Source organism: Mobula birostris, chromosome 16 (genome assembly GCF_030028105.1).
Source record: "Mobula birostris isolate sMobBir1 chromosome 16, sMobBir1.hap1, whole genome shotgun sequence".
Classification (NCBI taxonomy): domain Eukaryota; kingdom Metazoa; phylum Chordata; class Chondrichthyes; order Myliobatiformes; family Myliobatidae; genus Mobula; species Mobula birostris.
In genome coordinates this window covers 63,770,143-63,793,216 of record NC_092385.1, presented here as the reverse complement: position 1 = coordinate 63,793,216, position 23,074 = coordinate 63,770,143, and the positions used below count along the sequence as shown (strand labels likewise).

Sequence of the window (23,074 nt, the reverse complement as noted above, 5' to 3'; positions counted from 1 at the left end):
TTAAATAAATAAAGAAAAACTGGATACTCACTTGGCCGGAAATAATCTTGTGATTCCTCCATCTGTGGCTACGAAGACTGCAAGCAGACCCAGCCTAAATAATGGGTTTAAGAAGGAAAAAGGAATGGGAGGATAAACGTCAGGACACAATGAGACAGATTGAGGTGAAAGGAGCACATGGAGAGTTCAAACATAGACAGAGTAAGAGGATGGAATGAAACATATAGAGATAGAAATGATGTAGAAGAGAGGTAGAGAGTGAGACAGACAGACAGAGATGCACACACCAAAACACAGACACACACACACACCAACACACACTCAAACACACACACGCAGACATACACACACACACACACCAACACACAGACACACACACACACCAACACACACTCAAACACACACACGCAGACACGCGCACACACACACACACACACACACACCAACACACAGACACACACACACACACGCAGACATACACACACACACACACACACACACCAACACACAGACACACACACCAACACACACTCAAACACACACACGCAGACACGCACACACACACACACACACCAACACACAGACACACACATACCAACACACACTCAAACACACACACGCAGACACACACACACATACACACACACACCGAGACAGAGAGAAACCCAGAAAGAGGATGAGAGTGGGATATAAAGAGTGGAGAAGAGGGAAGAGTCAAAATGAGTTAATTCTTCAAGACGATCTCATCCGCCAGTGGACTCACAGTTCTGATTAGCTTTGAACATATCTGTAAAATTCTTGTATGACTATTTGAGTTTCTTATGCCATGCCACTTTGGAACGATTGCCTTTGTTACAATCAACGCAAAGTAAGTTTAACTATACATAAATTGGCAAAGTCAATTAGTTTAAGCATATCTGGTGAAAAGTGCATTCCCACAGGTAACATATCTACTTATTCATACACAGAAGAGGGATTCAGCCATTGAGTACATGGTAATTCCCAACAGAGAAGCCACCTGAGACCATTTCCCTCATTTCCTGAACCCTTTCCACTCTCACATTCTCAGCAACTCCTTCCTGACGCAAATCCACACTAGGAGCAGTGTACCATTGAATGAACTTCCAGCACGTCTGGGAAATGGGCAGAATCCTACAGGGTCGCAGAAAGATCATGCACCCTCATGCAGAGAGCACTCATGGTCAGTATTGAACCCTGACCCCTGGTGCACAGGGCAGCACCAGACCCTGCATCAGGTTCAGTCGCATTGCTGAGGAAATGGTGTGGGTGTTGGTTGGCAGGGAGTGAAACTCATAAGGCATTACGGCACAGAAACACGGTCTTCAGCTCATCTAGTTCTTGCCAAGCAGAACTGATGACAGAGTGGGTGTGGTGCCTGTTAGTGGCTAGAGACCTGATGCGACCCCCTAATTTGGTGTTGCTTTTAAAGGGTTAGTGAATTCTGAGGTGGGCTCACATTGTGTCTGACTGACTGATTGGGCCCTACAGTTGCTGCCGTGTTAAATGCTGCGCCAAGTAGACAGGGATTGCCTGGATATCAGTTCATTTCAGAGTGCTAGATCAGTTAGTGCTGCAATCTCAGGGCTCCAAGGTACTACCCTATCCATGGGTGCTGTCAGTGTGGAAGTTGCTTTTCTCCCTGTAATCGCGCATGTCCTTGAGATGCTCCGGTTTCCTCTCACATGCCAAGTTACCCTTTAGAGGTAGTGGTGGGAGAGGAATCTAGACAGTGAATAGATTACAGAAGTGAGAGATTGATGGGAATGTTCAAAAAAGCCAATACAAACTCGGTGCACTGAGTTTATATAAAAATACATCATGTTGTCCGTATTATAGGCCTTTCTCTACACTCGGCATTACTGGTCTACAAATCCAACAATTAACCTGTCCAATTTGCAGTCAAAAATCATGCAAGCGTCCACACCATGCATCTTCACTATTGATCACATTGGGTAAGTCAGGAGAAGAGACTGAAGCAGCCAAGGGTTGCGTACCGAGACCTGGTCCGCTCTGTCGGTTGCTGGCCAATGGCTGGCCTTGTTTGAGCAAACCCGCTCTTATCCAGTGGTCTCAGCAGGGCTGCCAGCTGCCAGCAGAGAGAGGAGACAGAAGGAATAAATGAATGTAGAAACAGGAAGAGCACTCCACTGATCCTCTCTCTGTGGGCAGGCCCATCTTCTTCCCTTACAGATTACCTCTCTCATCCTAGAAGTACTTGCAGCCAATACAGAAAGAATCAATTTCGAAAGCAATTGGCCGATCTGCAGGTAGCTGTCCAGTCAGATTCACACAATATTGATTGGGCCTTGAATCTCCTAGTATTGTTCCAGGAATCAGAGACTGGCTTCTTTGATTTGATGGCTTTATTTCAACAAAAAGCCTTGTTCGGCTTGCAGAGAGGGGAATGGTAACTCTGAAGTGCTGTGGCAATGACAAGGGTTGGATCCTCACATATTCAGCCTGCCCTTGCTCAGCAGGAATGCCCATGTGTTCTGCAGCCGAGTGGGTATGGCAGGTGACGACACTGACTGTGCAGGAATCACACAACAGAAACTTTTCCTGAGAGTGTCTCAACCACATATTAGATGCTATATAAATGAAGGCTGTTACTAGTGAGTGTATCTTTGATTCCTCTGATTTAATTTTAATTTAACCTCTGATTCAATACAGATCAGGAATTGTGACAGGAGCCTCACCTCTGTTTAAATTCCATCTGAACTAGCAAATCACCGGGGAGCTGGAACAATGCACTTTTAGTTCACCGCAGTGTCTCCCGTGCTGCCGTGTCATTGTCACCCTGCAACACTGCCATCCAGGGTGGCAATAGCCCTGATCCCATCTGTTATCCTGCCTCAGTAAGTCCTGCAACACCAAGAACTTACGTGTGCAAGTCGTGATTCTTCCAGACCTTCTCCACTAGCTTGGCAGTGATTCCTGAATCCAAGATCAGATTATAGATCAAGTCGGATTCACCTGCAGAAATATAGAGACGAGGTGGAATGTTACGAAGAGGTTTCTGAGCTCAGTCCTGTTGCAATCTACACTGAGGTTATCAAACTGGAATCTCAGTTTGACTTTCCCTAGAGTGAACAGGAGAACACTATTTACTGTGGACTTAGGACATGTTCTATGTAATATTTACTGTGGACATAGAACATGTTCTATGTACCATTTACTGTGATGCCTATAATAAGGACACACAGTTCCCTTTGAATATTTCTTAGACATGGGGTGTGGCTGACTTTACTAAAAGGCACTCTCAAAAAAGATACCACCTACTGAACAGAGGCTTGAGCTCTAGTTAGGGCATTGAAGCTTCTATCTCCTACAATAATCCCTTCTGAGACACTCAATAGACAGTAGACAATAGACAATAGGTGCAGGAGTAGGCCGTTCAGCCCTTCAAGCCAGCACTGCCATTCACTGTGATCATGGCTGATCATCCACAATCAGTACCCTTTTCCTGGCTTCTCCCCATATCCCTTTAAGAGCTCTGTCTAACTCTTTCTTGAAAGAATCCACTCCTGCTCTTTTCCAAAAGTTTACCGCCAGATGAAAAATGAAATGGCTTGTAATCATGCCTTTTGGACAGAGATTGGCACACAAACTCTTTAAATTTCTATTGATGTTCAATGGAGAACTTTCTGACTGGTCACATCGCAACCTGCAGACTCCAATGCACAAGATCGCAAGAGGCTGTAAAGGGTTGTAAAACAGCCAAATCCAGCATGAGCACAATGCTCCTCACCATCAAGGACTTCAAGAGACAGGATCCAAAACTGAGGACTCTCACCATCTAGGGCATGGGCTCTTCTTGTTGCCATCACCGGCAAGGAGATAAAGGAGCTGAAGACTCGCATTCAAAAAATTCACCTTCACCTTTGCCATCAGATTTCTGAACAGTCCACAAACCCATTGACATGATATCATTATATATTGTGATATCACTATATTGTTATTCCTTATTTTTGCACCATATATTTCTTTTTGTAATTTACAATCATTTATTTTCTTGTCTTTCCACTGTACTGTTGCCACAAGTCAACAACTTTTATATCATGCAAGTCAGTGGTAATAAACCTGATTCTGATTCTGAAAGACCAAGAGTGATTCATCCAGTTAGGCGATGTGTCCTTGCCTGGAAAGATGAGCCTTTACTGTTTGGATGTTCCAGGGTTGAGTCAATGAAATGACATCCACAGTTGATCTTTTGAGATGGTAGGAAAATTGGTGTGCATCCTGGTCACTTCTCATCGCCATCTTCTCAAAGTGCTTCACCACAGTGCTCCTGGATGATAGCCATTGAGGCAAGTTGCCAAGTTCTTCTCAAGCACTGGTATAATTGAAGCCTGCTTGAAGCAGGTGGGTAGTGCTGACTGCCAAAGTAAGAGGTTAAAGACATCAGTGACCACTCCAGCCACTTGATCAGAATCCGGTTGAATATCACCAGCATATATCATGAAATTTGTTGTTTGGTGGCAGCAGTACATTGCAATACATAATATTAAAACTATAAATTACAATAAGAAGTATGTAAAATAAATAAAATTAAATTAAGTAAGTAGTGCAAAAAGGGGGAAAAAGTAACGAGGGAGTGTTCACGGGTTCATTGTCCATTCAGAAATCTGCTGGCGGAGGGGAAGAAGCTGTTCCTGAAACATTTAGAGTGTATTTTCAGGCTCCAGTAACTCCTCCTTAATGGTACAGAGTATTAAGCCCCGAACCCTTTGTTCACATAAGTGAGTATTACAACCAGGGATTTTGATCAACTTTAACTGAGAATTTTTATTTGTGAATCATGTGCTCCTGTTTTCACAGTAGAGCACAAAAATAGGGAAGATTGTAAGACTTGAAAAACTAAAAATAAAATAAATGAAATAGCTGCAGTTAAGAGAAGTACAGCATAGAAACAGGCCCTTCGGCCCATCTAGTCCATGCCAAACTATTTAAACTGCCTACTCCCATCGATCTGCCCTCCATACCCCTACCATCCATGTACCTAGTTAAACATTGACATCGAGTTCACATGCACCATTTCTGCTACCCCTCATAATCTTGTATACCTCTATCAAATCTCCTCTCAATCTTCAACATTCTAATGAGTACGGTACTAACCTATTCAATCTTTCCTTATAACTCAGGTCTTCCAGACCCAGCAACATCTTGTAAATTTTTTCTGTACTCTTTTAACCTTGCCTTTGTCTTTTCTGTAGGTAGGTGACCAAAACTTCACACAATACCTCACCAGTGTCTTAAACATAACATCCCATCTCCTATACTTAATACATTGATTTATGAAGGCCAATGTGCTAAAAAGATTTTTTTGACCCTATCTACATGTGACAGCACCTTCAACAAATTGTGAACCTGTATTCCCAGATCCCTTTGTTCTATCACACTCCTTAGTGCCCTGCTGTTCACTGTGTATACCCCGGTTGGTTCTACCGAAGTGCAATACCCCACACTTGTTTGCAGTAAATTCCATCTGCCATTTTTCAGCCTATTTTTCCAGCTGATGCAGATCCCTCTGCAAGCCATGATAGCCTTCCTCGCTGTCCACTACATCCCTAGTCTTGGTGTTATCTGCAAATTTGCTGATCCAGTTAACCACATTATCAACCAGATCATTGATATAAATGACAAACAACAAAGGACCCAGCACCGATCCCTGTGCCACTAATCACAGGCCTCCAGTCAGAGAGGCAACCATCTACTACCACTCTCTGGCTTCTCCCACAAACCCAATGTCTAATCCAATTTACTACCTCATCTTGAATGCTGAGAAACTGAACTTTCTTGACCAACCTCCCATGCTGGACCTTGTCAAATGCCTTGTAGACAACATTCACTGCCTTGCTTTCATCCATTTGCCAGGTAAATTCCTCGAAAAACTGTAGGATTGGTTAGACATGACCTACCACACATGAAGCCATGCTGACTATCCTTTATCAGTCCAAGTCTACCCAAACACTTATATATCCGGTCCCTTAGAATATCTTCCAATAACTTTCCCAGAACTGATGTCAGACTCACCAGCCTATAATTTCCTGGTTTATGTTTAGAGCCTTTTTTAAACAGTGGAACAACATTGGCTATCCTTCAAGCCTCTGGTACCTCTCCTGTCGCTAAGTATGATTTAAATATCGTTGCTTAGGGCCTGTCAATTTCTGCACTTGCCTCTCATAGGGTCCGAGGGAACACCTTGTTAGGCCCTGGGGATTTATCTACCCTGATTTGCCTCAGAACAGCTAACACTTCCTTCTCTGCAATCCGTACAGGCTCCATGAAGTTGATACCGCTTTGCCTCACTTCTATGCATTCTGCGTCCATCTCCTGAGTAATTGAAGATCTCCTCCATTTGTTTTGGCTCCACACATGGATTACCACTCTGGTCTTCCAGAGGACCAACTTTTGCCCTTGCAATCCTTTTGCTCTTCACACATCTGTAGAATTCCTCAGAGTTCTCCTTCACCTTTACTGCTAGAGCAACTTCATGCCTTCTTCTAGCTTTCCTTATTGCTTTCTTAAGTGCTCTCTTGCATTTCTTATACTCCTCAAGCCTCCAGTTCAAAAGCAATAATCCCCTTTTGCTCAGTACTTAGTTGAGGTGAAATGTATATTGCTACCAGGATGATAGTGGAAAACTCTCTTGGTAGATAAGATGGACACCATTTGACTACTATATGCTCCAGGTCAGGTGAATAGGACTGAGACAGAACCACCACATTTGTGCACCATGATAAGTTAATTATAATGCATATTCCACCTTCTCTGCCTTTAAAAGTCTGAGCTGTCCTGTCTTTTTGGAGAATTGTGAAGCCATTGAGTTGTAGAGCTATGTCCAAAGTGGCAGGGGTATAGCTATGTTTCTGTGAAGCAAAGTACACAGCAGTCCCTGATGTCCCTCTGGTACAGCAATCTTCTGAGGTATTCAGTTTTAATTTCCAGAGGCTGTACATTCACCATAGGCCTTTAGTACTCAGGCAGGTATCTTATCTGGGCTAGATGTTTTCCATGGGTTCACCCCCCTGAAGGATGCTTTCACATCAGCTTCAGACATAAGGTTATCGGGGCTATGGGAGTTTGTGAAGATGCCTCCATGTTCTGTCGGTCAAAGGGAACATAAAAGGCAATGACCTCATCTGGTAGTGAAGCCTCATTGTCACCTATGTTGCTCGGTTTCACTTTGTAGGAGGTGATGGCATTTAAGCCCTGCCAGAGCTCTCGAGCATCTTTCTGTGATTCAAGCTTGGTCTGGAAATGCCACTTTGCATGTGAGATGTTTTCCAGAGGTCATACCTGGAACTCTTTAATTTACTTGCTCACCAGACTAAACACCACTGATCCAGCCCTCAGCAGATTATGGATCTCATGGTTCATTCAGGACTTCTAGTTGGTGAGGACTCAGAATGATTTTGTGGGGCCACACTCGACTACGACTGTTTTGACAATCATTGTATATTCATTCAGATCCTCTGATGAGTGCTTGAACATGACTCAGTCCACTGCTCCTCTGCCTGTCGTGACCACCTCTTTGTTGTCCTTACCTCTGGATTCTTGCTTTTTTGCCTCTGCCTGTAGACAGGTAGGAATAGGACAGCCAGATGACCAGATTTTCTGCAATGTGGTTTAGGGATTGAATGGTAGTCATTCCTAATCATAATATAGCAGTGGTCGAGTGTATTGGGACCCCTGGTGCTGCAGGTGACATGTTGATGATGGAAGTCCCAACAATGATTTGAAAATCATTGGGGCAGGTTGTTTCTTGCCTACTGATCCTGGGACTCAATGCATCAAGTGCTTGTTCAACATCGACCTTTAGCGGTATATAATCTTGGTCCATCGACTCCATGCTTGCTCACAGAGACAGTGATCCTCTCTAGCGAACAGATGTCCAACCAACTCCCATTGACAGGACCACTGTCGGATGCACATGATTCTGGGCAGGGAATAGTATCAGCGTTGATCTGGAGCGTGATTAGGTCAGTTAGGTACGGTATACAGGAGAGTGTGAGTCTAAGAGCTGATACTAGGTATTACCATATTAGCTCACCTTCTGAACCCCAAACTCTGCCCTGCCCTGTGCAGCTGGATCCTGGACTTCCTGTCAGATTGCCAGCAGGTGGTAAGAGTGGGGTCCCTCACCTCCACCCCTCTAACTCTCAACACAGGAGCCCCCAGGGCTGCGTACTGAGTCCTCTCCTTTACTCCCTGTTTACCCATGACTGTGTCGCCACCCACAGCTCTAATCTGCTAATTGAATTTGCTGATGACATTACATTGATTGGCCTTATCTCACCCTATAGGTGGCCTACAGGGAAGAAGTCACCTCTCTGACACAGTGGTGTCAAGAAACAACCTCTCCCTCAATGTCGCAAAAACAAAGGAGCTGGTTGTGGACTACAGGAGGAATGGAGACAGGCTAATCCCTATTGACATCAATGGATCTGGGGTTGAGAGGGTAAACAGCTTTATGTTCCTCGGACTTCACATCACTGAGGACCTCACATGGTCTGTGCACACCAGCTGTGTGGTGAGAAAGGCACAACAGCGCCTCTTTCACGTCAGATGGTTGAAGAAGTTTGGTATGGGCCCCTAAATCCTAAAAACTTTCTATGAGGGCACAACTGAGAGCATCCTGACTGGCTGCATCTTTGCCTGATATGGGAACTGTACTTCCCTTAATTGCAGGGCTCTGCAGAGAGTGGTGCGGACAGCCCAGCGCATCTGTAGTTGTGAACTTCCCATGATTCAGGACATTTACAAGGCCAGGTGTGTAAAAAGTGCCTGTAGGATCATTGGGGACCCGAGTCACCTCAACCACAATCTATTCCAGCTGCTACCATCTGGGAAATGGTACCACAGCATAAAAGCCAGGACCAACAGGGTCTGAGACAGCTTCTTCCATCAGGCCATCAGACTGATTAACTCATGCTGATTTGAGTGTACAGTACTCTATATTACATTGACAGTTCTATTTATTATAAATTACTATGATTGCACATTGCACATTTGGACAGAGATGTAACATAATGATTTTTACTCCTCATGTATGTGAAGGATATAAGAAATAAAGTCAATTCAATTCAACATGCACTCAAGCCAGGTTTCCTCATCTCCACCAATCTTAGAGTCAGATCATCACAGAGTACACTGACAGAGTACTCAATCTTTATGAAACCCAGAGTTAAGGCTGCACAGTGCTGCTGGAAAGATCAAGCTCAGTCTTTTCCTGAGTAACAATCTCACCAGCAGATGTTGGGCAGGGACAAGACAAGTGAAGGGTGGATGTGGTTGTGGAGAGGGCTGTGGGCACAGATATATGGTATACAAGATGATATGAGGCATAGATCGATTGGACAGCCAGAAACTTTTTCCCAGGGTGGAAATGCTAATACCAGGGGGATAAGGTGATTACAGGAATGTATAGCTGGGACGACATAGCTAAGTTTTTAACACAGAGAGTGATGGGTGCATGGGGCACATTGCCAGGGTAGTGGTAGAGGCAGATACATTAAGGACATTTGAGAAACTCATAGGTATGCACATGGATGGCAGAAAAATGCTAGTCTGTGTAGTAGGGAAGGGTAAGATTGATCTTGAAGTAGGCTAAAAGATTGGAATAATATCATAGGCCAAAGGGCTTGCACTATGCTGTAGCATTCTATGTTCAGACAATGAGTAATTAGTTAGTACCCCGATAGGTGAGAGTTTGGGCAGTTTATTGGGGGGAGTATTGGGCAGACAATAGGTATGTCAGGCATGTGTTGAAAGCCCAAACAGTTATTTTGATGGGATTGTGGTCAGGAAATTTACTTGGGGGAAACCTAGATCTATCAGCTAGCTGTGTTGTGGGGATGGCATCACGCAGGTATGGAACTGGTGGAATAATGGGTGTCAGACAGATGAAGGGAGGGGTCAGGCGGATACTGGTGAATGTACTCGGACAGATGATGTGAGCTAGACAAATGTAGGGGCTGAGTGAGGCTTACAAACAGATGATGGTGTGGTTAGGGAGAGGATGGGTGAGCTTGACTTACTTACTTGCCCATTTATTCATTTGTTTATTTGTTTATTTATTTATTTATTGTAATACAGTGCAGAACTGGCCCTTCCAGCCCTTTGAGCTGCACCACCCAGCAAACCCCTGATTTAGCCCTAGCATAATCACAGGACAACCTACAATGGCCAATTCACCTACCAACCAGCATGCATTTGGACTGTGGTAAGAAACTGGAACACATGGAAGTGTAAGTACAAATTCCTTACAGACAACGGTGGGAATTGAACCCGAGTCGTTGGTACTGTAATGCATTGTGCCAAACACTAGACTACTCTACATAAACAACAGGAATTCTGCAGATGCTGGAAATTCAAGCAACACACATAAAAGTTGCTGGTGAACGCAGCAGGCCAGGCAGCATCTCTAGGAAGAGGTGCAGTCGACGTTTCAGGCCGAGACCCTTCATCAGGACTAACTGAAGGAAGAGTTAGTAAGAGATTTGAAAGTGGGAAGAGGAGGGGGAGATTCAAAATGATAGGAGAAGACAGGAGGGGGAAGGATGGAGCCAAGAGCTGGACAGGTGATTGACAAAAGGGATACAAGAGGATCATGGGACAGGAGGTCCGGGAAGAAAGACGGGGGGGGGGGGACCCAGAGGATGGGCAAGGGGTATAGTCAGAGGGACAGAGGGAGAAAAAGGAGAGTGAGAGAAAGAATGTATGTATAAAAATAAGTAACAGATGGGGTACGAGGGGGAGGTGGGGCATTAGCGGTAGTTTAAGTCAATGTTCATGCCACCAGGTTGGAGGCTACCCAGACGGAATATAAGGTGTTGTTCCTCCAACCTGAATGTGGCTTCATCTTTACAGCAGAGGAGGCCGTGGATAGACATGTCAGAATGGGAATGGGATGTGGAATTAAAATGTGTGGCCACTGGGAGATCCTGCTTTCTCTGGCGGACAGAGAATAGGTGTTCAGCAAAATGGTCTCCCAGTCTGCATTGGGTCTCGCCAATATATACAAGGCCACATCGGGGTCACTGGAGGCAGTATATTACCCCAGCCGACTCACAGGTGAAGTGTCGCCTCACTTGGAAGGACTGTTTGGGGCCCTGAATGGTGGTAAGGGAGGAAGTGTAAGGGCATGTGTAGCACTTGTTCCACTTACACGGATAAGTGCCAGGAGGGAGATCAGTGGGGAGGGATGGGGGGGATGAATGGACAAGGGAGTCGCGTAGGGAGTGATCCCTGTGGAAAGCAGAGGGGGGGGAGGGAAAGATATGTTTAGTGGTGGGATCCCGTTGGAGGTGGCGGAAGTTACAGAGAATGATATGTTGGACCCGGAGGCTGGTGGGGTGGTAGGTGAGGACCAGGGGAACCCTATTCCTAGTGGGGTGGCGGGAGGATGGAGTGAGAGCAGATGTACGTGAAATGGGGGAAATGCGTTTGAGAGCAGAGTTGATAGTGGAGGAAGGGAAGCCCCCTTCTTTAAAAAAGGATGACATCTCCCTCGACCTAGAATGAAAAGCCTCATCCTGAGAGCAGATGCGGCGGAGACGGAGGAATTGCGAGAAGGGGATGGCGTTTTTGCAAGAGACGGGGTGAGAAGACGAATAATCCAGATAGCTGTGAGAGTCAGTAGGCTTATAGTAGACATCAGTAGATAAGCTGTCTCCAGAGACAGAGACAGAAAGATCTAGAAAGGGGAGGGAGGTGTCGGAAATGGACCAGGTAAACTTGAGGGCAGGGTGAAAGTTGGAGGCAAAGTTAATAAAGTCAACGAGCTCAGCATGCGTGCAGGAAGCAGCACCAATGCAGTCGTCGATGTAGCGAAGGAAAAGTGGGGGACAGATACCAGAATAGGCACGGAACATAGATTGTTCCACAAAGCCAACAAAAGGCAGGCATAGCTAGGACCCATACGGGTGCCCATAGCTACACCTTTAGTTTGGAGGAAGTGGGAGGAGCCAAAGGAGAAATTATTAAGAGTAAGGACTAATTCCGCTAGACGGAGCAGAGTGGTGGTAGAGGGGAACTGATTAGGTCTGGAATCCAAAAAGAAGCGGAGAGTTTTGAGACCTTTCTGATGGGGGATGGAAGTATATGGGGACTGGACATCCTTGGTGAAAATAAAGCGGTGGGGGCCAGGGAACTTAAAATCATCGAAAAGTTTAAGAGCGTGAGAAGTGTCACGAACATAGGTAGGAAGGGATTGAACAAGGGGGGATAAGACCGTGTCGAGGTATGCAGAAACGAGTTTGGTGGGGCAGGAGCAAGCTGAGACAATAGGTCTACCAGGACAGGCAGGTTTGTGGATCTTGGGTAGGAGGTAGAAACGGGAAGTGCGAGGTGTGGGAACTATAAGGTTGGTAGGTTGGTAGCGGTGGATGGGAGATCCCCTGAGTGGATAAAGTCGGTGATGGTGTGGGAGACAATGGCCTGGTGCTCCTTAGTGGGGTCACGATCGAGGGGTAAATAAGAGGAGGTATCCGCGAGTTGTCGCTGTGCCTCGGCAAGGTAGAGGTCAGTACGCCAGACTACAACAGCACCCGCTTTATCGGCGGGTTTAATAATAAGGTTAAGATTAGTGGGGAGGGAGTGGAGAGCACAGCGTTCCGAAGGAGTGAGGTTGGAATGGGGACAAGGTGCGGTGAAGTCGAGACGGTTGATGTCCCGTTGGCAGTTAGTGATAAGGAGATCCAGAGCAAGCAGAAGACCAGAGCGGGGTGTCCATGAAGCAGAGGAGGGTTGAAGACGGGAGAAGGGGTCATCGGTGGGGGTGGAAGAGTCCTTGCTGAAGAAGTTGGCTTGGAGACGGAGATGCCGGAAGAAGAGTTCCGCATCGTGGCGAACACGGAACTCGCTGAGGTGTGGGCGAAGGGGGACAAAGGTGAGGCCCTTACTGAGAACAGAGCGTTCTACCTCCGACAGTTGAAGGTGGGAGGGGATGGTAAAGACCCGGCACTGATGAGAGCTGGGATCAGAGGGGGGAGAGGGGAGGCTGGGGGTGTCAGTGGAGAGAGGAGGGTCGGGGTGAGAGGAAGATGGAGCCTCTGAGTACCCAGGAGCTGACGATGGGATCTGAAGGAGACGGGTTTGCAGAGTGCTGGTGGGGGAAGGGGAGACAGGAGTCACAATAGCAGCATGTGAAGACTTGGCCTGGAGTTCAAAGCTGGAGTCGCAGTTGGTGGTTGCGCAATCTCTGTGAAGGTGTCCATGGTCGTTGCTGGAGTCCGGGTTTTGAGTATACCCTGAGGTGTTGGAGCCGCCGAGATCAGTGGCAATCTGAAGTTCATGCCTGCTAGCGTCGGGGCCGGCAGGCTCTGGAGTCCGTAGATGTAGCATCTTGCGATCTTTGCCTAACATGACAAAGTCAAAAAAAACGGCGATTGCAGGCGTGAATCCGACGGAGGATGAAATAACGGGTAGGACCATTACAGACGGCGAAGAAAGTGTCCCGAAGGTGTGGAAGGGTCTGGGATAGGGACACCAAGTACCTCCTCATGGCGGAGAGAGTCGCCTTCAGAGCTTGACGGGAGAAGCGGCGAGAGACAGAGTCAATAAAATGTGAGTACCTGGGATCCTCAGAAGGTCCAAATTGAGAGGCTCGGAAACGAATCCTAAAGCCAACTGGAGTAAGTTGGCGACGGAGGCATGTTCCAAGAAAGGATATATGGCTGTGATAGCGAGTCTGAGTCAAAATGTGGTTGAAAGGTTGAAGAGGTACACTGAGGGTTTGGGTAAATGATAGGAGTTAGATATCTGAGCAACACACACAAAATGCTGGTGGAACGCAGCAGGCCAGGCAGCATCTATAGGAAGAGGTACAGTCGATGTTTTGGGCCAAGACCCCGAAACGTCGACTGTGCCTCTTCCTATAGATGCTGCCTGGCCTGCTGTGTTCCACCAGCATTTTGCGTGTGTTGCTTGAATTTCCAGCATCTGCAGATTTCCTCATGTTTGTGGAGTTAGATATCTGATGGGGGATCACGCTGATGAAAAGGCAGATAGAGTCAGGTATACGGCAGATTATGTATGCAGGTGGTGCTGGGGCAGATGGGAGGTGTTACAGGTGATGGGGATGTCAAACAGAAAAGGTGGGGGTCAGCCAAATGGATGTTGAATGGGACAGGCAGATGTTGGCGAGATCAGGTTGATGATGTGGGGTTTGTACAGGGTTCATTTAGGTGACAGGCTGCAGGCAGAATGGGAATTCATGGACATAACACAACCAGGCAGATGAGGCAGAGAAAGTCAGGCTCATGTGATGGTGTTGGATCGGGTTCAGGCAATCAGGTGTGAGGTAGGTGGATGTCCAGCAGATGTTGGGGGTAGAGAATGGAGTGGGATTTGTTTGAGAAGGGATGGAAGTGCAGGATTTGATGGGGTATGTGACACCTCCATGTCTCTCTGGTCCACTCTCCACACCCATCCCTCCCTTACCCCTGGCATTTTTCCTTGGCCTTGCAGTATCTGAACACTATCCTTACACAGCTTCCTGCACCAGAGGAGGCAAAGACTCACTTGCATCTCCTCCAATCTTGCCTACTGACTTCAGTTCCCATTCTCAGCCCCTTTACTTATCTGCATCCAGCTCTGGTGGTGTTTGGTCTTCCTGCTTATCTTCCTTTAGCAGCTGTCTTACATTTTCACAACTTGTCACCCCATGTTTCTTTCTCTCTTTCTCTCCCTCCCTCCCTCCCTCGACTATTATTCACCTGCCATAGTCTCCCAATTCCATCCCTGCTTCTGCTCCCCTACCTGGCACTCGGTCAGTACCTGTATCTCATCCTACAACCCCTCCACACAGTCTTCTGATGACCTCACAATCCTTTCTTGCCACACTCCTTCTCCTCTCGAAGTTGGCCACTCTCAATCCTGATGCAAAGTTTCCAGTACTTTTTCACCCAGGGATGCTGCCCGACCTGCTGAGTTTATCCAGCAGATTGTGTGCTGCTCCAGATTTCAGTGTCTGCCGTCTCTTGTGTCTCCATTTTATGGGAGGAACCAGGCAGATGTGGCAGAAACAGACAAATGGATATCTACACAATGGCAGAAGGGGTAGGGAAGGTTGATAATGGTGAGCAAGGCAGAGGCATGAACATCATTGATGGTTGTAGGACAGTCATGTCTTTAAAGGGAATCCGTAACTCGTAGTGAGTCAAAGGTTGACTGAAATTCCTACCATAATGTACTGCGGGAAGTCAGTACTATTGAACTGAATTGAATTGACTTTATTTCTTACACCCTTCATATACACAAGGAGTAAAAATCTCTGTTACGTCTCCGAGTAAATGTGCAATGTTCAATTTATAGTGATTTATAATAAATAGTATGTACAACAGGACAGTCAATATAACATAGAAATACAATTCTATCAGCACGAATTAATTAGTCTAATGGCCTGGTGGAAGAAGCTGTCCCTGAGCCTGTTGGTCCTGGCTTTTATGCTGTGGTACCGTTTCCTGGATGGTAGCAGCTGGAACAGTTTGTGGTTGGGGTGACTCGGGTTCCCAATTACCCACCGGGCCCTTTTTACACACCTGTCTCTGTAAATGTCCTGAATAGTGGGAGGTTCACATCTACAGATGTGCTGGGCTGTCCGCACCACTCTCTACAGAGTCCTGTGATTGAGGGAATTAAAGGTTCAGATTAATCCAATATTACAGTACTTCTTGATACATGCTATTTACAGTTTAGGATTATAATATGGGCATTGCTATTCAGAATGCACTCGGGCTCCTGTGACACCCACCAGAGCCAGAAATCCCCCACTGTACCTGTGGGTAATGCATGCTCCTCTCTGTGGACTCAGAGGCACACACATTCCCACTTCATCCCAATATATAACAAGGTCAGATCATTGCACAGGTAACAAGATAGCTCCAGTGTGACCAAGGTTGCCCTCAAAACCATCTTTGTATATAAAACCATCAGAGGAAATGCTTGCTAACAACTTTTACCCCACTGATAAACTCCAATCCTTTTCCATTAACCTGCTGCGTTATGCTGATGGTTAGATATCAAATTCCTTTTACTGGACAAAGAGGGAAAACATGGTCCGTTAGAAAGGGGTAACAATAAAATAGTTATAATATTTGTTACATTAGAGTCATAATATTTATGTTACTCTCTCTCCACTTTTATTAATCATTCTTTGTCAGTCTTATGTACTTTCAATGCCAGAGAGAGAAAGGGGCCACTAGGAACGGTAGTCAGTGCAGGCAGCTCTTTCAGGAGTCCCCTGTGGTCACTTCTCTCTCTCGCAGGTTGTACACCGTTGGGGAGAGGGAAGCGTGACAGCAGCAGAATTTGTGGCATCATGCTTGTCTCTAATCACAGCGGGGAAGGGAAGGGAAGGAGTCTAGGTGAGCGATGGTGGTGGGGATACAACAGAGAGGGGAACAGAGAAGTGCTGCTGTGGCCAAGAGTGAGACTCCAGAATGATCTGTTAACTCCCTGGAGCCAGGGTCCGAGTCAGAATTAGAATCAGTTTACTGTCACTGATACACGCTCAGTAGCCACTTTATTAGGCACCGTTTATAGCTAAAACAAAGGCCACTGAGTGTACGCTTGCGATTTTTGTTGTTGTAGCCCATCCACTTCAAGGTTCAATGCGTTCTGTGTTCAGAGACGCTCTTTTGCACACCACTCTTGTAACACATGTTTATTTGAGTTACTATCACCATCCTGTAAGTTTGAACCTGTCTCTGACCTCTCTCATTAAAAAGGCATTTTTGCCCACTGAATTGCTGCTCGCTGGATGAATTTGTTTTCCACAATCTTCTCTGTAAACTCTAGGGACTGTTGTGTGTGAAAATCCCAGGTGATCAGCAGATTCTGAGATACTCAAATTAACCCTTCTGATATTATTCTGTGTTCAAATTCACAAAAATTCTTCCCCATTCTGATGTTTGGCCTGAACAATAACTGAACCTCTTGACCACGTCTGCATGCCTTTATGCATTGAGTTGCTGCCACATGATTGGCTGATTAGATATTTGTATTAACGAGTGGGTGTACAGGTGTACCTAATAAAATGGCCACTGAGTGTGTGTTGTGAAATTTGTTGTTTTGTCGCAGCAGTATAATACAGTACATAAAATATACTATAAATTATTTAAGAATATATACAGTGGATTCCAGTTAATTGGGACACATTGGGACCAGTACATTTTGGACCAAATTAAGCAATTGCCTCAATTAGCTGAAGTTGCATGGAAATAGTTAGAAAGGTATAAAAAAGATTTAACAAACTACCATTTACCTGAGTAACAAACTATGCCATTAAATGAAATACAGAACAAATTAGAACTTTACCAATATCACCACAGTACTATTAAACTGTGTATTAGTTCCTAATAGTTATCAGCTGAGGAATTCATCCAGTGTACGATGCTGTGTTCTTGTCATTGACTGTAAATGAACAAAATCAATGCAGATTGCTAGTACAGATAATGAACTGCCTTCATACAATGGTTTTGACAATTACATCCTCCGAATCTTCATTTTCATTGAAACATTCAAGATAATTGGCAATACCTTCAAATTCTTCATAGGTCCTAACTTGCTGAAGTAGTGAAATCATTTCATTTTCACTCCAGGCATCTCCAAGCCTGAATGCTTAAAACCATAGTGAGCAAAATAGTTCTGAATTGCTTACTGCTTCTTTCTCACCAACTATAAGTGAAAATAATCACTGCTTTTTGAACACAAACACACGCAACTGATGCTATTTAAAATCTGTTGCACATAAAGTGGAGGAACCAGTACTCAGGGAGGTTCCTCCCACAATGGGAGGGGGTCAATAAATTTGTGGAGTGTTTGAATGCACAATAGCAATACAGCGGGTGGGGAGATTGACACAGATGAAAATGGCAAGTGAAGCAAGTCCAGTGGGCCAAGCAGACTGAGGCAGTTTAGGGGGCATGGGGAAGGCTGGCAGGCTTAAATACGTTCACACATGAAAGTTGGTCATATATCAGTGATAGAGAAATTTTTGGAAAAATAATCAAAGGGATAGGATTAATCAGCATGGAATTGTCCTGGAAACATGCTATCTCATTAATTTAATATGAGTTTAAAGATTGACGAAGGCAGGCTGGTCGACAATATCTATATGAGCTTTAGTAAGGCATTTGATAGGTCCTACATGATAGGCTGGTCTAGAAGGTTAAGGCACAGGAGACATGATGTTAACTGGCTAACTGAATCCAAAATTGGTTTGGTGATAGGAGGCAGAGATGATGTTGGAAGGATATTTTTCTGAATGGATATCGATAACCAGTTGTGTGCTGCATTGATAAATCTGTTGATGACATAAGGGTTGGTGGTGTTTTGGGTGCTGTGGAAGGATGCCTAAGGCTACAGCAGGGTAGAGTTGGAAAGCTGGATAAAGCATTGGCAGATGGAATTTAATTCTGACAAGTGTGAGCTTATATCACTGTTGCAATGAAATCCATAGTTCAATAATAGGGTGGTGAAGGATAGATACATCATAAAAGCTGGGATGTCATGTTAAATTTTTACAAACCAGTGGTTATGTGGCACTTGAAGTATTGTGTGCAGTTCTGCTTTCTACACTATAGGAATGATGTGATTGCACTGGAGAGAGTGCAGAGGAGATTCTCCAGGATGTTGCCTGGAGAACTTTTGTCATGGGAGGTGCTGGATAGGCTGGGCTTGCTTACCCTAGAGTGTATTTTTTTCCCCATAGTGAGGGTGTTTAAAATCAGAGGGCACAGGTTTAAGGTGAGAGAGGAGTCTGGAGGGAATCTGAGGGGAACGTTTCCCACACTGAGAATGGTTGATATCTGGAATCCACTGCTAGAGGATGTGATGGAGAGAGATACATTCTCAACAACACTTAACAATACTAGCATTTAGACAAGTAGTTGAATAGCCAAGGCATGGAAGGGCAGCAACCTGATGTGAATAAATGAGATTAGAGTGGGTATCTACAACAACCAGCAGGCATGTGGAGGGCCAAAGGGCCTTACTGCTGTGGTTTACTGTGACTGTAAGTCAGAAGATACCCACCTTTAATGAACTTTGTTATTTGCATCAACAAGGGTAACCCTACGATGAAGTTCACATCACTTTGTCCATTCTGTGAATGAGTAGCTACAGGCCATTCACAAAGCCTACAAAGTTGACTAGCCTGATATCCACCCTTAACCTAAGAACAGCACTTAAAATACACTATTGCAAGTGATTAGAGAAAATCTCCCTGGGTAAAGTGAATCTGACCGCAGCGAGAGGTTGGATGAAATGCAAATATCAGATCTGCCCCTTTCCATGTCAGTGCCTTGGACAACATTTCTCTTATCTGCACAAGGGAATTAACTTGGAGATAATCTTTATAGTTTCAGGACTGTGGCTCCTTTTAATGTGAGTAAGTGCACCACTTAACAGATTGTAGGTCAGTAGTGGCCTTTGATTTGCATAACGATTGAATAATGCAGCAATACAATCGGAAAACCTAAAGCTGGCAGTCAGTATGAGGTGCCCTCCCTGAAGAGCATCGTACTCACAGTTTTTGGAGTCAGGGGTGTACTTATCCATCAGCGCGATGAAATTGAGTAACAACTCGGTGTTGTTGTCTGACTTGACTAGGTCCTTGCAGTATTCCCTAGGAGGAAATCCAAGTGTAAACACATTCCATGAGGGTAAAGTGAACACTGGCATGGAAGAGACAGTGACAAGCCCTCACCCTCAAACCCCTAGGGTGTCACTCTGGTAGAGGGAGAGGACAGTGATATGGAGGAAGGTCATGCTGCGGAGGGTTCCCTATTCCTTAACACAGACAGCCAGGCGATTACTGCTTATCATGCAGGGACAGGTGCCTTTAGGAGGTGGCCACAGCAACCTGTGCATATGCCAGTGATTTCATAATGGTGAGGCACCAGGCCAAAGCAGGAAGATGCCCATTCCAGAGGAGGTACAAAAACAGGTCACAGCACTGGTGGGAGGCAGAGGGTGATGAGCAGGGTGGTGGCAGAGGTGTTAACTGGCTGATGGCATGTAAAGATTTGGGCAGCGTGGTGCATGATGAATGGTGCAGACAGCGTGAAGTGACTGGGCAAGCGCGCACACATACACACAGCTACCTGGGAGCAATGAATACATGTCCCACGGTCTCAAAGGAGCTGGGTAACAAGGATTCAAAATCTGCAATAAAAAGGAACATTATCTGGGAACTACTGGCGAGGGGGAAGAGCACTGTTTCAGACACCTTATTGTCAGCACAGGAGAGGAGAAGAAATTACGCAGTTCGTAAAAAATGAGGTAGAGAGATTGATCTGCGGGATCGAAGCAAACCTCGGGAGAACAGTTGTAGCCAATATGTTGCCCAGAAAACAAATTAACTTATGGAGCACAGAAATATTTGCCAATAAAAATGAGGTAATTCAGTCTTTTCGGACTCTGAATAGTTTTAGGTAATTACCATTACATTTTTTTCACTATCTTCTATTGCACCAATTATAGCCAGCTACTGAATATCACTCAATAGGCATCAACATGGCCAAACTCTCCACATTACATGGAGACAATCAAACTGTGTTTTGAAAGGGTGGAGCATAGGGTCCAGTAACAGGCTAAAGGGGAGGAAGTGAATGGGGTGGGGTCCAAACAGCACTGATATCTCTTCAGCATCATTGAAGGGAAAGGGGGACAGGATGGGGAAGAGGGGTAAGTTAGTGAGAGAGGAAGAAAGAAAGAAAAAGAGAGAGAGCAGGACATTAAAGTTTCATACAAGAGGAAGCAAGTAACTAAAGGGAAAATATTCAGAGCAATGCAAAGGAAATTTCTAAGCCATTGTGGACATAACAAGACAGTGCACCAAGAGGGTTGGAAAAGGAAATTTGAGAAAGGGTCAGACGGGCAGGTAAATGGGCAAGCAGGCTGGGTGCAGTGGGGGGATAGGCACCGAACAAAGAGGGTGAGGGTGAGGGGAGGGGACCGAGATTAAGATACTTGCCCTTGCTGTTGTTTTGGACTGTGTGAATCCATCATAGAGAGAGAAAGCAGAAAAAAAGGGGTTGGGTAGGAAGGGGGTCACAAACAATATTTTATTCAATTACTATTTGAATAAAAATATTGTGTATAAATATACTGAGAATCTTGCAACTGACAAAATAAAAATCTCCAAAGAGCAAACAAACAGTTGCAAACATCTAGACCGATAGCTCTAGGTGCTCTGCACACAAGGCCAGCGTGCAGTGGCCAAGGGCAAATGATTCCAAAGCTTTAGCAAACACAGCGAGCAAGTCCATACAATCCGGAGAAATTAAATTAAGAAAAAAACAAATTAACAGAATGAAACAAAAAGCAAGAAAGAAACTGAAACCCAAGCAGAGCATGGTGAAAAGCATGCACATTTTCACAGACTCTGCATGGTTCGCTGCTTCAGAATCATTGTATATTCGAGAAGAAAGCAAGAGAAGGAGAGCCCGATTTTTGCCTCATAACCAGCTGGTTGGAATGTTAATTTTACATTGACTTTATTTTTTTGCTGCTTTGCAAAATGCGGAGATCCGCCATCTTCATGAAGCCTCTGTGTAATTGGCTAAAGTCGGATAGTGAGCGAGGAAGCTTGCTTTCTATCAGTGCATTAGTTTTCTGCAGCCCAGTGACAGCTGGCGTGTCTGCAGGTTCAAGATCAGGCCAAAGGGCAGACAGACTGGCAACATATACTTACACTGAGCTTGAAGGATTTGGTCATCCAGCTTGGCATGAATATAATATTTACTATATGGTGGCAATACAAGAGCCAGGCTGGAAAGAGAACAGAGAGACAATGTCACAACTGGGTAGTCCACCCATTTGCAGTGATGAACATGTTTTCAGAGATTAACTTTATTTGTCACATGTACATCAAAACATACGGTGAAATCAAATCAGCAAACATGTGCTGGGGACAGAGGGGCAGTGTGTCAAGTGTTGCCATGCTCCTGGTACCACGTTCACAACTCACTAACCCTAACCGTACGCCTTTGGAATGTGGGAGGAAACCGCAGCACCCAGACCAAACCTATCCAGTCACAGGGAGAACATACAAAATCCTTACGGACAGAGGCAGGAATTGAACCCAACTCTTACAACTGGCACTGTAATAGCAGAACACTAACCACTACACTGAATTCTGTTACTTCCATGGCATTACAATACATTTCTTCAAGAAGTTGGTAGGTTGGTGGATATGTTAGTGAACTAGAGTGACATGACTATAAATAAAAAGATTTGAAAGCTCATCACAGCAGCTTGGGAATTTGAATTAAGTGGAGAAAAAAGGAATTTTCAGTCAAGGTGACCATGAAACCACTGGAACAGCACAGCTGTCAGGCAGTTCATGAACGTCCTTTAGATTTGATGTCTTTCAATATGCTGTCTTTACTGGCTGAGGGCAAGGTAATTTTGGACTCATTGCAATTTGATTGACTCTTTGATTATCAAATTCTTTCTGAATTGGCCTAACAAGCCATTTGAATATTTCAAAGCCTCTTTTGCACGGACGTCCTTCTTCATGGACTGCAGCCGCTGAAGAGAGGGGCTGTCCAATACCTTCACAAATGGTGTTAGTTGTGGAGAGATATAGTATGGGCACAGGCCCTTTGGCCTGCCAACTCTGTGCTGAACATCAACCACCTAAATACATATTAATTCCACATTAAGAATTCCGACCTAAAAGTGCATTGAATTAGGCCTCCTTGAATTCTCTTGATCATGTGTCTGTATGTCTGATCCTTTCTTTTGAAGCTCCCTCCACTTTTCAAAACTCTCTCCAGTTTATTTCTTACCTGATCTCCTCAGTGGTTGAAGATCACTGCAATGGGGCCATTTTGTTTTGCACAATGCCCAAGGACCCCTGCATAGCAAAACATTGAAGTCTCTTCAAGAGTCTATGCTTTAGGTCTCTGCTCCACTTCATGGAATAAGATAACGAATGCGGTGACAGTACAACGGTAGGCAGCATAGGGTTACACGGACTTAACTGAAAGAAGGGCTCAGATGGTCTGAGTGATCACAATGATGGGCAGTAAAAGGGTTT

The 23,074-nt window shown here is 45.1% G+C and overlaps 1 protein-coding gene across 8 annotated transcripts in view; it reads right to left on the bottom strand.

Annotated features, from left to right (window-relative positions):
• Positions 1-23,074, bottom strand: part of LOC140211181 (voltage-dependent calcium channel subunit alpha-2/delta-2-like) — a 1,200,890-nt gene that overhangs the window by 76,492 nt on the left and 1,101,324 nt on the right. For 6 of the 8 annotated variants that reach the window (XM_072280736.1, XM_072280740.1, XM_072280737.1 and 3 more), the window contains 6 exons: positions 21,725-21,801; positions 21,005-21,022; positions 20,133-20,193; positions 19,557-19,654; positions 2,904-2,994; positions 32-94 (listed from right to left, as the gene is read on the bottom strand). In XM_072280736.1, the coding sequence (XP_072136837.1) occupies positions 32-94; positions 2,904-2,994; positions 19,557-19,654; positions 20,133-20,193; positions 21,005-21,022; positions 21,725-21,801 (408 nt within the window). The remainder of the gene's footprint in view (positions 1-31; positions 95-2,903; positions 2,995-19,556; positions 19,655-20,132; positions 20,194-21,004; positions 21,023-21,724; positions 21,802-23,074) is intronic. The other 2 variants (XM_072280738.1, XM_072280743.1) reach the window with 1 other exon arrangement.